General features: G+C 38.5%; 1 protein-coding gene across 1 annotated transcript in view; it reads right to left on the bottom strand.

Annotated features, from left to right (window-relative positions):
* The window catches only part of LOC146003603 (trypsin-1-like), a 37,693-nt gene that overhangs the window by 10,781 nt on the left and 12,145 nt on the right, over positions 1-14,767 (bottom strand). Inside the window, exons 2-4 of the mRNA XM_083141915.1 lie at positions 3,895-3,952; positions 2,661-2,823; positions 1,492-1,697 (exon numbers count right to left, since the gene is read on the bottom strand). Coding sequence (XP_082998041.1) covers positions 1,492-1,697; positions 2,661-2,823; positions 3,895-3,952 — 427 coding nt within the window. The remainder of the gene's footprint in view (positions 1-1,491; positions 1,698-2,660; positions 2,824-3,894; positions 3,953-14,767) is intronic.

The raw sequence follows: 14,767 nt of genomic DNA, 5'->3' as shown, positions 1-14,767 counted from the left end.
TGTATAGTGCTACGCTTGTAACAAGATACAAGGCTCATTCAATATATAACCGGAAATATGTTGTAACAAATATTTATTACAAGCATCAAGAGAACTATAATACTATGTTTCAACATAGGCCCCTCCTACTTCAATGCACCTATTCCAGCGCTTGATAAGGGCACTGATTCTACACGAAAAAACATTCTTTTGGACATGTGCGTAACCACTCGTGCACCGCTGATTGGACTTCGTCGTCATTCTGGAACCTCGATCCACTTAGTGCATCTTTCAGTGGGCCAAAGGTGTGGAAATCGGATGGTGCAAGATCGGGCAAATATGAAGGGTGGGGTAGCACTAAAATAGGTCGATGGTAGACAATGTGACATTGGCAGTGTGTGGTCTCGCATTGTCATAGAGCAAAAGCACACCAGTGGACACCAGACCAGTTTTTCGCGCAAAGGTTGATATGGTGGGCTGATCCTACACTTATTTCCATCTGGGAAGCAATTTCACTGACAGTAATACGCCGGTTCTCCCGTATCAAGTTCTCCACTTGAACGACGTTGCTTTCCGTGACTGCAGTGACAGAGCGACCTGGACGCTGAGAATCTTCAACACTGGTTATACCCTGTTTGAACTTCTCAGACCACTCGTACACTTGTGATCGACTCATACAGTTGTCACCGTACTGAACTGTCATGCGGCGATGAATTTCTATCGGTTTCATGCCTTCACTCAACAAAAATCTCACAACACTTCGCTGCTACAGCTTGGAGCACTCCTGTAAGGGTGCCGCCATCTTGTGTAACTGTTTTCCAGCGTGTGATGCGCGAGGCAGGCGTGCCAGCCCCAGCTATGAATAGCTTACAGATGCCTTCACAAAATAACGAACATATAATAATCACGGTCGTATTTTTGATTTTGTATACTACTTTTCCGGCTATGCACCTTGTACTTCAATTTCTAGAGTAATGTCCTGATTTTTTGATTAGAAAATATGAACATCTTAAAGTTGTATTTCTGTGAACATTTTCTACTCATATTGAGTTGATGTTTTAAGTTCACTTTAAGCACAGTAAGGCTAATCGGGACTGGACCTACAGTTTAAAGTGGGATCCGAACTACTGCGCCTCCACCGGTTCTACTCATATTGCTATACTGAACAGTGTCTCCATGAATCCAGCCGGCCTCCGTGGCGGAGTGGTTAGCACATCGAGGAGGCCTAGGCATAGTGGTCTGTATGGTTTCGGATATACATATCCATCAATTACATCATATCACTCATCCCCCATCTTGGCGATTAGCCTAAAGTGGCAGAAAAGCAAACTAAAAGAAACTAAATTAAACAATCGAGCCTACATGAATCCAACGCCGATGTGAGAATTCTAGCACCAGAAGGAACTAAAAATATTGGTAAAGACTGTTACAAGACACAAATGACAGGCTACTTCTTTCATGTACGAGGTGTGTATTTTGGATATTAAAATTATTTGCAGAAAGGCAAATTACCTTTCGAGACAAGGCAAACAGAGCTTGCACGTGAGTTGAACTCTACTGGCCGGTCTAACTCTATCAAGGCAATGTCGTTATTGAAGGAGGCAGCCTCAAATTTCTCGTGTTGAATAATTTTCTTCGGCTTCCTCAAGATGGAACCGTCATTAATGTTGTACTTATCGTGCAACCCTAATACGATATCCAGACCTTCGATATTTATTCTGAAAGGAAAGAAACACTAAATTATAAACAAGAAATGGCATGAGAAGAGAAATTTCCAATTTCATTTATTTATTAACATCTTATTTTAAATTGAGGAGTTAGGCTGTACAGAGCCCTTTCTTCCACTTAACAATAAACGTAAAAGTATACGTTAATACATTAAACTTAAACGCTGAGATGTGAAATATAAGTCACACTTAGGTTTGAGTTTTTGTTATGAGTCCACTTTTATAGGCTAATTGGGACTGAACCTACAGTTTAAAGTGGGATCCGAACCACTATGTGCCTCCATCGGGTATAGAAAACTGGACCCCTTAATTACAAGGCGTCATACTTAGGTGGGGTCACTAATGCCGAGATGTGAGACATGTGTCACATATATTTTTTTCTATTTTTTGAACAAATTGTGACTCAATTAATGTTTGGATATGCATATTTTAAGTGCTACAATACACTTGAAGCATTATATTAGCAACTAGTAAAGTTTAATTCAATTCAGGCTAGGTTTGGGGTGAGGCATTGGCAATTTCCCTCCGATAAACTCACTGCATTTACATTAGATATTTTCCCCGAAAGTATCTACAGAAAGTGGAAATTCTTGCCACGAGAATGTAACACATATCAGGCAAAATGGAGTATCCTTTATAACACTCATGTCACGGCTTTGCCTACGTGGGAGGTCGACGAAATTAATTTCTTCTTCATCTTCTAATTAATAAATTAACAGGTTTTTTTTTTCTTTTTTTCTACAACAGGCTTATAACCATGTCCGTACTAGAGGAAACGAAGAATAATTTCTAATAATGTATCTAACATTCATAGTCTCCAAAATATAAATTTGCTTTGAAAACCTTCAGGGAATTCCAAATTTCCCGCGAAAGACAAACACTACCAGAGTAGGCCGCATATTCATTTTGAATTGACTGCTGGCTCGAAGAGTTTCCAAAGGTAATTAAACTCACCCGTGAACACAATGTCCAGCAGTGAGAACGTGGCGGTCGCTAATGATGCTGCAGCTACAGTACGGCCACTTGGTCATTCGAAGCATCCCAACCCACGGGTAGGCATGAGCAGTGGCTTCCTTTCCTCCTACTATCCTTGTGTCCTTCCGAGACTGACCGCATACTGAAAACGTCCGAAGAATTTGAACGGCACAAACAAAAATAACATAATTTTACGAATATTAAAAATATTGTTCGAAAATAAGGAACAGATTTATATGCAGCAAAAATGTGCTTAATATGTAAATATATGTTCAGATATTTTCACCATAATATGGAGTTAAATATGGACTTAAAATACTACAAATGTACTCCTTAGTTGTATAAGACACTACACGAGCTGCATAAATTACAGACTTGGCATTGTTTTAGTGAAGCATAAATTATTGGCACCTTTTGCAAAATCTGGAAATATTCCGATTTCGAATTGTTGGATCATAATGTCGTTTCATTCATATTTCCATTGCATATCAACGATAGTTTTTGAAAATAGGGTTAGTAACCAGTAGTTGAAGGCAATGTGAACGATTTGTGGAGTTGAAGAATATGCTGAAGTGTGACGGAGTTAACCATCAATATTGTGTGTTATCATTCAAATTTTCATCTAAGTACATTGGAATACATATGCTTATTTTTATCACAGCTACTTCTAAAAGAATCAGGAATTGGTGAGGTGGTGGACGAACTGAAGTTGTAGAAATTTTTGATTGAAGGTTCTATGGGGTATGACTCCGAAATCGTTGGCTACACCACTACTAGGCTAATAGCAGAAATAGCTGTCGAAAGTAAACCTTTAACTTAATTATACTTTTAACTTTTTTAATCCATACTCACTTCAACTGTCACGTGTATCAAATTGATAAACAGCTTGTCTCCTGTCGCGGGCCATGTATATGAGAATGATACATGACATGCAGTCAGGGTGTATAGTTCTGATACACAGCTCCTTTGAAAACAAATGTGTCCACCTCCTGGCAATGCTGTGCTGTCTTAGTTTCAGAGTTCTCTCATAGATGGTGTGGGAGTCAAGTTTTCAAAGCAACTAAAAAGTGTATCATACAGGCTGTGTCCATAATAATTATACACAGTACACACCATCAAAATAGCTCAGGCCTCCTACAAGAAAATGAAAAATTCGGTCTGGCAGTTATGCTAACAGGTATATCCAAAGCGTATCGTGTCATTAAATACTTACTACATTTTCCACTTACTCCATCTTTCTCTTTTTGTGGATATTCTTCGCCTTGGTTGGACTGAAGGAAACAAAGAAAACCATTTCTGAGTGTCTTAGCGTAATAAGAATTTCATTATGTTAAGTTCGAAGTTCTTACAAAACTAATCGCATTTATAGTAAGTACAATATAACGCTGTAAGAATACATGATAAAATTTTTTGTTGATTTCTTCTTCTTTACTTTAATAATAATCCGTTGCGCAACAGACCATGAAGGGCCTAGGCATACCTACTGACTGCCGGTCTCCCTCCCACACTTTCCTTCGTCACCTCTAAGCGTGGAGATCTTCAACCAGTATTGGAATAGTCGGGGGGTCAGCCCGACGTATTCCCAGCCGTTATAGTAGGTCTTCTCGACCGGATTACGCTCACTCATTCGGAGCTTCCCAATTTCCTCACGATGGTGGGTTGCCACCGGCCCTATACGTAGGCCGAATAAATTCCGACCAGAGCCGGATTCGAACCTACGCCGTCCCGCAGCGAACGATCTCAAGACGAGTGAACGCCTTAACCCGCTCGGCTACGGAGGAGGACTTCTTTACTTTAACTTTCAAAATTATAATGGACCAACACAAAGAACCCTGTGAAGTCCCATTTGGAACGAGTTTACAATACCGGACCACTCTCCAATTTCTATGAAATTTCGCCTACTCACTAATTGTGAACTCCTAATCACGAATCTGCATGTAATAATTGGCGGTCAAGTAGGGAAATCGAGAAAAAAACAACGAAATAAACTATGTTTTCTTAACGTAACCTAACCCTACCATAAGAACAATAGCTCCACGGAAGACACCATTTTCCCAACATGAAGAAATCAACACGCATAAGGTAAAATACTATTTTTTCTTTGTATTTATGCTAATGGAACCTAACTTAACAGGCCTAACCTGTTAGGCATTCCTCGTCTAACGTCAGCAAAATTGTTGTGCGCAAAGAAAGACCATTAACGAATAACGAAAGAAAGATGGTTTCAAATTGCTGTGTATTATGGACAATCACTGTGGTAAATCGTAAGGTTATTTTACAAGTTCTACACGTAAATGTACAATTTTAACAAGTGACCGCCAAATATGAACTACTATGATACGTCATCAGAACACCGAAATTAGTAAGTAGGCGAAATTTTATAGAAATTGGAGAGTGGTCCGGTATTGTAAACTCATGCCGTCCCATTTTCTTATTAATAATAACCCACAGCGCGACAGCCCTTGAGGGCCTTGGCTTACCTACCGACTGCTGGTCTCCCTCCCACACTGTTCTTCCGTCACCTGTTATAGCGTGGAGATCTTAGTAAGGGGTGATTGCTAAATATCGAAAGTAGAGGTACTGGACCGGTTCTGCAACCTCAATTGAGGCTCGGTGAGGCTCGCCTTAATGGATTTGTCTCGTAAGGCATGAGCCTCATTTGATGGCAGTGTTGCCAGCTGCTTACTCGAAAAAATCACCAAGGTTTTTTTTGGGTTTAACGTAGCCTAAAGCAAGGAGCTGGCAATCTTGCTTGAGGCTTGCTTTAATGGTTTGTTTTTGTAAGGCATAAACTCTATTTTCTTGCAGTGTTGCTAATATTTTACTCGAAAAAAATCACCAAGGTTTTTTTTTGGGTCTAACCTAGCCTAAAGCAAGAAGCTGGCAATTTTGCTTGAGGCTCGCTTTAATGGTTTGTTTTTGTAAGGCATAAGCCTTATTTTCTCGCAGTGTGGCCAACATCTTACCTGAAAAAATCACCAAGGTTTTTTTTGGTCTAATCTAACCTAAAGCAAGAAGCTGGCAATCTTGTGTGCTCGCAGTATTGCCAACATTTTACTCGAAAAAGTCACCAAGGTTTATTTTGGTCTAACCTAACCTAAAGCAAGGAGCTGGCAACCTTGCTTGAGGTTTGCTTTACAGTGCATAAAGCAATTTGCCAACCTACTAGTATTTTTGCCATAGCCTTTTACAAAAAAAAGAGAGAGGAGAGAGAGGGGGAAGAGTTAAACAACTGACAATGTCGCTAATATTTACCTACAGCTTTTTTTTACATGGCAAGGGTTTAGCCAATTTATATATACTGGCGTAACATACATACACTGGGCAAGGAGAGCCGGCAACAAATACACACTGCCGTAAAAGAGAAAAAGATGGATGGATGGATGGCAACACAGTATGCGTGTGCGTGTGTGTGTATAATATGTAGCATTATTAACTAGAGTGTGTTGGCAACCCACCTGCAACTAAAAAAAAATAGAGATGCCAACTTTGCTGTAAGATGAAGAGAGAGAGATTTATGGCTGGCAACAGTGGTGAGCGAATGCATCTTATCGTAATTTTCCAAGTCCCCGGGGGACCAAATGTTTATATATTGTGATTTTTGTAAACCTTTCTTGGGGGAATGATGTGCCACACGCGCACACGCGTGCCTCTTATTATTTCCGTATTGTGACGCAAACCAAACAAATAACATGCTATTTATTATCAATTTAGCTGTGTTCTGTTTGGCGTCTATTTCGAGCAGTTTGCCCGGCGGTAAAGTCTTATTGTAACAATCGGAGGTGTATATTGGCTGCACTGCATTTTGTTTATTGCAAAAATAATCCACAGTGGGTTGGATATTACAAACAATACGAGTTTGAGTTTTGAAAGTGTAATGTCTGGCATCGAATACCTGGTGACTATTTCTGATACATTAAAATTTGAAATATGAGCACGAGATGCAGAAGGAAAACGCTTAATCATCAACGTGTATTCCTATACGTTGGATAAACATGTTGTGCATCCCGTCAGGATAAGCGATGTCGACGATGATGATGCTCCTGTGATTAATTTTTTTCTAATTTCAAACGACAGTGTTCACTATTACTGTCTCAGGAATGTTATGCTTTTTTTTTCTCTATAAAAAAGAGAGATTTGTGTTGATTGTTTGGTTAAAAAGAATTTCCTAATTATTTGTTTTTTTTTGTCACAAGAATTGTTTGAATTTCAAACATTCCTAAGTGTTTGCTTAAAGATTGATGCATTAACCTGTTAAGAATGTCATATTAATAATACCGGCTCGGAAATGTTATGTCCTCTTCCTCTATAGAAGGTCATATAAATGTGCTAATTGGTTGGTTAGGGGGGATTTTTTGATTAGTAAATTGAGGTTATAAATACGTACGTATAAAAATTTTGCTAATATGGAATGCTAAAGCTTAGTACTTGGTTTTCTCAGAGATTCGAATTCTATTAGGTTAAACAGCATATAAATTTCACAGCAAGAATTGGCGTATACAATGTATATATTTTGAGAGGGGGGTTATAGCTTTTTATGCTGTACGAATACTGGAAGCTTGACAGTGACAACCAACAGAGTAGGTAAACCTACATCCAGGAACTGGCAACACTAGTTTCTGACAGTGAATTTGAAATAAAATATTAAACAAAATACATGAGTAAGCACTGTGATTACAAATAGTACTAGTGTTATGCCCCCAACTCCAACTGGACAACTGGGGAAAATAATTGTACAACAATTTGTACCTAATTGTACAATACTTGTACCTAATTGTACAACATATACACAGACATAAAAAAGAGAGCCTTCCCGTAACTTACTTCATGTACAATTTATATGATTTTACAACTGTGAAAAGAAAGCATATGTGTTCTGTATGCACACATTTATTCTTATTTTTCGAAGTTGAATGAAAGCACATGTTTTTACGCTCTCGTAATACTAACCTTGCTCCACTGATTTTAAATTGCTTCCATCCGCTTTTTTTTTTCTGTGTTATTTCCGCATGCACGCAACATTCGCTTTCAATAGACAGAAGGAGTGTTAGTATAGCAGGCTCCGAGTTTACAATTTATTAAATTAAACAATAATTTATGTAAGAATATAATTGTACTTACTCTTAGTCGACGAAGCTAATTGCTAGGGCCCTTATATTACTAAATTATTTTTTAATTTGCATATTTCTCATACCGCCATATGTTTTTCTAGTTGACTTCTTCCAAAAAAAATGCTAATTAGCGAGAGTTAATTAAGCAAGGCAAGTAAAAGAAGCAAAATAGAACAACATATGTGCCGGCGTGAGAATATGTAAAAATTCGATTCAGAGGTGGATCGAATTAAAGTTGGGGGATATTTTGCATTTTTTTCCTATAATGTACAAAATATTTACCGTACATAATTTTTTCTATTTACAACAGTATAAAATAAGAGGAATGTGTGACAATATCCATATTAATTAGGAAAATATGTTGTATGCTAGGTTAGCTAATTGTGTCTTCTACAGCTTCACTGTATAGAGGGAAGATGGAAAAAGAGAGCTCTACGGAAACTGACGCTCTTAACAATATTGTACGCCCCCGTGAAAATTATATATATAAATAAGACTTAAGCGTATTATCTGCTTTCATGTCAGATTTTGCCAACCTGTGAGCTGTAGTGTTTAGGTGACAAGCGACCTGCTCAAATATGATACTGTTGACAATATTGTACGCCCCCGTGAAAATTATATATATAAATAAGACTTAAGCGTATTATCTGCTTTCATGTCAGATTTTGTCAACCTGTGAGCTGTAGTGTTTAGGTGACAAGCGACCTGCTCAAATATGATACTGTTGACAATATTGTATGACCGTGAAAATTACATATAAATAAGACTTAAGCGTATTATCTGCTTTCATGTCAGATTTTGCCAACCTGTGAGCTGTAGTGTTTAGGTGACAAGCGACCTGCTCAAATATGATACTGTTGACAATATTGTACGTATATTGTATTGTATAGGAGACTAGAAGCATATAATTTGGCGAAAAAAAAAACCAAGTAAGGTCATAGAGAATAGTTAAAAAAAAAAAAGTGAACAATTATATTTTGCATTGCACAGCATTGGATATTAAATAACGTACCCCCCCAAAAATCTCTGCATTATGCGTTCTGTAAAAAATTGCCCTACGTGCTAAACTGCCACATGATAAAACACATCTCTTATCGTCATGTGGGTCCAGAGCTATTTTTCTTATATTATTTGTAGTCAACAAGTGATCCACACTCTGGATTCTGCATTCTGATGTTCTGATTGTGCTACATGATTTGATACAATCTTCATAATCTTCAAATCTGAGCTTTTTGTCTACAGTTACTCTACCAACACTCTTGGCTTTTTTAGTAACAGCACCACTGGATGTTTCAAAGCTGTACATCTTGGCCCTTAACCCAGCAAATGCTACAATAACATCGCCAAGTGTCTCGTCTTTTAACTTGCCAGGCATTTTTTTGTTGTGTGGTTGAATATTCAGATGCCAGGCAATTCGCTGGTATCGAAATATTCAAGCAATGCAGGCTGTGCTATATTTTTATAAACATCATCTGTCTGAATATCAAGGATAAAGCTATCCATGTCCATGTACATCAGTTTTACACGATCACCATAAAAAGGCTTAAGGACATCGTAATAAAGCACCAGCATATGTAATTTGGCCAATTCTAATATTACAGCCCCTACATAAATAGGCTTATCAAACTTGATCTTAGTTTTTTTCTTGTTGAAGAGTGCCAAATTCTCATCATAAATTCTTCTGTAGTTGAAATTAGGCTTTGCTACCAATAGTGGTAATCAAAGGGTTCTGCAACTTTAAGTGAGTCTCAGTGTTGCCAACCCACCCCAAGAAAATTTCACCATACGATATTTTACAGGCAAAGCTAACCTACAAATAGGAGTTGGCAACACTGACTAGTCGCTTCACAAACTTTTTGTTTTTTAAAAAAAATTGCCATATGATATTTCAGAGGCGAGGCTAACCTACAAATAGGAGTTGACAGCGTAGCCTTCTAAGATGATAAGTATGCAGTAAAATGAAGAAGAAGAATTAATGACGCTAACCGGCGGTGCAGTGTTAATGCTTCCTCTTCTTCTTCTCCCTCTTCTTCTTCTTCTCTGTATTTTCTAGCATACTGATCTATTGCATGCTAACCAAACCTCTTGGGAGGTGGGCCACGGGTCCTCCACATGTATGTATGTATGAAATGCGATTTGGGGGAGGCCAAATTTTAAATTTACAGCTTAATTAATCTGCATGCATGCTTAATGTTTGATTTTTTTTGTTTCTAGTTCGACATGAGATACACACAATTTTATTTTTTGAAGTACAGTTAATATTACCTAGGTTAATCTGTGACATACAACTAGCGATCGACACGACCACCTGACACACAGACACAGAGAGAGTGAGCAAATTTAAAATGTGATCTATCGTGAATTAAACTAAGCTCCCTCACCCACCCACATATAGCCTTACAGGTGACTCAAAAGCAGAAATTGGTCATAGCGTGACAGGTCGATCTATCGTGAACTAAACTAACCTCCCCCACTCATACATACACACTATGTCTTACAATAAGTAAGGCTGCTATATCACATGTAAGGGCTGGCGGTTGCCAACACACACAAGATCTATTGCAAACTTTATTAACCTACGACATAAGCCATGGACACACACACACCAAGCCTTCCAGATAGGCTATAAGCAACTCACCTCTTGCAATTGTATAACGGGGAAAATTAACCTACAGCTAGCAACACTGTTTGAGCTGCTTTCGACGAGTAGTGTTACCAAACTTATTTTTTGCAAATAGGCTCTACAGCTAGAGGCTTGAAACATATACCCTACCAGAGTATGCCAACTTACCTCATGTAAAAATATTACCTAGTACGGGTTAAGCTGTGACATACAACTAGCGAACGACACGACCACCTGACACACAGACAGAGAGAGTGTGATACAGCTTATACGCAGTTTTTCCTACACACGTACTGGGTTTAAAAGATAACTTGCAACAACCATTTCACTCACCTCCTATCATATAATAAAATTACCACAGGTTTTTGATACTTGCTGCCAGAACATGGTGGTTTTAGACTGGAAATTCAGCCCGATTATTCTATTTGTGCAAGAGAAAAATGATGATGCCTGCATTTGGAATATATAATTCTTCTTACGGTATTTTGCGTGCCCCCCCAGTAACCTTGCTTTCTATTCACGGAAGCTATGACGTGTATTTCCTGTTTCGCGAACATACGAGAATTTTTCACAATATCGCATCAGATAATATATTGCAAGAGCGAGTTGGTTGTGTATATAAATCTAGTCTTGGGGAATGGACATGAATATAATGTTAAAATTATTGCATAACTTAAAAATAATATTTATTGCACTGCGCTTTCTAGCAAAGGTAAATGTGGAATGCCCCGCCCCCTTAGAGATTCGAATACTGTTAGTTAAACAGCAAGCATTGTCATATGGACTGACGATTATTATTTTTTTAAAAAAACAGACCTCGTAGTAAGTTATAACCTGAGCTGTCTTGCAAGTCTCTCGAGTTTGATATCTGGTGAAGGAATATGATGCCACTATAAACTGTACACAAGATATACCCAGTCCCTGGCATGAGATGGACGAGGACCTATACAGTTGTACAATGGTTGTTTTTTTTATTAAAGCATAGCGCTTATTTACATGTCAGCGCAACATGCATGCAAAGAAGGGAGGGAGACCATAACGGATAATTTTTATTTCGATTTCAATATTTTTGCTAGTCACGCTATCTAGACGAACACTGGAAGATGGGCAAAAGCGAGGGAAAGAGAGAAATGTTACCTTTTGCCCCTCTGCCTGTGTGTGATATACTAGTTTTACATGCATACGGCTGTATCGTGAAGCGAGGCCGAAAATAATTTTTTGAAAGCAGTCTCGAGCATCTTCGCGTTCAGCCAACAAGAGAAATAAAATATTACACATGGGTGTGGGGCGCAACAGCCACAGTACGGTAATGTGCATGGATGTTAAAACTTTTGGGTTTTTCTGAATAGACATACATATCAGTTTTGCAGTCTCCAGATGGGACCGGAGCTTACTCTTCATTTGGACAAGGGGTTCAGATCAACTATAATTTTTGTTCACATCAAAATGAAACAAAGGATTTTACTCCACTGCTTACTTATTCAATATTTTTATTATTGTAAAGAATGGGGGGCGGTGTGTCTTATTGTATATAGTCTTCCAACAACCACCTCGGGGGGGGGGGGGCGTAAATTTATGTTTCTGCATGTATGCAAAATATAGTTAACTTCAGTTGTGAAGTTTGTTTTGCTGCTGTGATTAAATACTAAACCAAAATCTTATTACATAATTTTGAAGTATATTTGTTAATACGATCTATATTATATCATCGCTATAGGTGGTCCATATTATGCGCAGGAGAATTTTTAAAAAATGTCTTGTTTCTCGAACCTGTGACCAGCAGATTTGCTTTTGCTGGCAACAGAAACAGAAAATGGCACTATGTTATTCTATACTGATACAGGTGTACTGTAATCATAACAATTTTCTAGTAACAAAACAACAACTATGTCGGAAAGAAATGGTGGGGGGGGGGGGCTTGTCTGTGTGGGGTCTTATTAACTACTTCACATCTGTACCCGCACAACTCATCGACTACAAAGCAACAATGTTAGGAAGTGTGTGCATGGTCCCAAAAATACAAATTTAAAATCACTAATGAGACATGAACTCCCTTCACTGGTGTGTATTTGAATATGCGAAAATGAGGTACTTTGAATAACCACAAAAAAAGCTTGCAACGGTATAGAGAAGGGTCACAACTTCAAACTTTAGACGATTTTTCGTTAATCTGCAAAGGGCCAGGGCGTACGGTAAATTGATTTTATTGAAAAGTATGCAGAAGCAGTGTTGGAAGCAGTTTGAAGACTGAAACGGCTATGGAAGGACACTTATTATAATGTTAATATTTCAGTATAATGTTTTCAGAATTGCTTTTCGATAATGTTCGGTACTTAATTTAATCAATTGTTAGACAAAACATACATTCGAATTCAAGGACGGAAAATATGAACAGCGAATGAATGCTTTAGAGTAGATGTGATATTTAAAGGAGGTGATTATTTTTTTATTTTCTCAATTCAAAACAAAAATTCATGAATATTATTATCATTGAATGGTTGGTTAGGTGCTCGGTTTACCTTGTCCCTCCGAACGAAAGATGGAATGTATACAAGCCTGTGCCTCCTAAGTTTATCGCGGCTATGAGGATAAATCGCGAAATGAAACGAACTGGAAACTTTCAATATATATATATTTTTTATAACATACTTCACTAAGGAGGTCAAATGACAAGTTGGATTGCTATCCTTTTTATAATTTGTTAAATTTATTACGAACGAGGAAAGAATGCATGGCACTTAATGCTGTAATGTTATTGATTAGATCATCGTTTATCTTGTCCGCATCGATTAATCTTCTTATGTTCTTCTTTTTCGTCTTCTCGTCGCGTCCATCTCTTCTGTTATCACAATCGAGACTTCTAGATTATCATTTCTTCTCCCTGCAATTTTAGAAATGTAATTTTTCATGATCATCCAGCGAACGCCTGAGACATTTCAGCAAAATGTCGATTATTCAATGGATGTTGTAAGGTTCCATGTTTTTTTTTTTTCACTATCTCTTGTTTGGTCGATTTTGAATTTGGGAGTTATTTTTTTTTATTTTGCCTTTCGCGACATGTTCGACTATTCGTGACAATACGTTTCAACCTTTCTGCATAAACGTTGAAACGTTTCAACGTTTGTAAATGTGGTCAAGGGGCCCAGTGGACAGAGCATGTCTGGTCTCTAGTCGCCATCTTGAAGTCGGCCATCTTGGATTCAGCTCATGTCCTTGAAATAGGAAGGGGGTCTTGGGATACACGATTTCAGGCTAGAATTGACTCAGAAACACGAAACAGAAGTTGTTTTCTACATAACTTCATTCTGAAGAAAGTTAGTATTGACCAAAATAGGATTGTCAGCAATGTAATGGCAGGTTGTTATCCTTGTTCCAGGTGAACCAGCATGTCACAAACTCGTCAAGATCGCATAGAAATTGTGCTGCTGAGTGGTGGCCGTGGGCGTCCGCAATGCCTAGCATCCAGATTTGCCACAGACATCACAAGAAGATGTACTGTAGACAAAATTCAGGGAGACCGCCTCGAATAAGAAACGAGAAATGCCATTGATACACGGATTTCGCACAAACAACAAGCAGAATGCGGGTCACAAGAGTATCATACGTATTCAGGGTGCCGACAATTATCGGAAAGTCAAATGTTCCGAACGAAGGGGCATGGTGAAATGGAACGGGCCTGCGTTGCATGATGCAAGTACAAATAAGGACGGAGATACGGATTGTCATTGTAATAATGTTGAACAAAACAAAGTTTAGACTTCACTTGACCGCCAGTACTGCATTGCGGACGCACACACTCAGCCAGAGGCCATTACTTAGCAACACCATTTCTATGCGATCTTGATGAGTTTGTGACATTCTGGTTCACCTGGAACAAGGATAACATAACAACCTGCCATTACATTGCTGACAATCCTACTTCGGTCAATACTAACTTTCTTCAGAATGAAGTTATGTAGAAAACAACTTCTGTTTCCCATTTCAACAACATGAGCTGATTTCCGGTGGAGGCGCATAGTGGCTCGCATCCCACTTTAAGCTGTAGGTACAGTCCCGATTAGCCTTAATGTGCATAAAGTGGACTTAAAACTCAATCAATCAATCAAACATGAGCTGAATCCAAGATGGCGACTAGAGACCAGACATGCTCTGTCCACTGGGCCCCTTGAAAACATTTACATCGGTGACGTCAGAACTGCCGTTAACCTTCGCGTTTCAGAACTATTCGCTGTGGTAATTTTATGTGCCCCATCCGGTATCCATACACACACACACACGTGTGTGTGAAGGTAGGTAGGAAGGAGGGGGCCTTTGCCATTTGTGGGGAGTCAAGATTTGTATATCCGGCACTG

The sequence above is a fragment of the Lepisma saccharinum genome, chromosome 20 (genome assembly GCF_977018435.1).
Source record: "Lepisma saccharinum chromosome 20, izLepSacc3.1, whole genome shotgun sequence".
NCBI classification, from domain to species: domain Eukaryota; kingdom Metazoa; phylum Arthropoda; class Insecta; order Zygentoma; family Lepismatidae; genus Lepisma; species Lepisma saccharinum.
The sequence above is the reverse complement of the archived record's forward strand: the minus strand, read 5'-3'. Positions and strand labels throughout refer to the sequence as shown.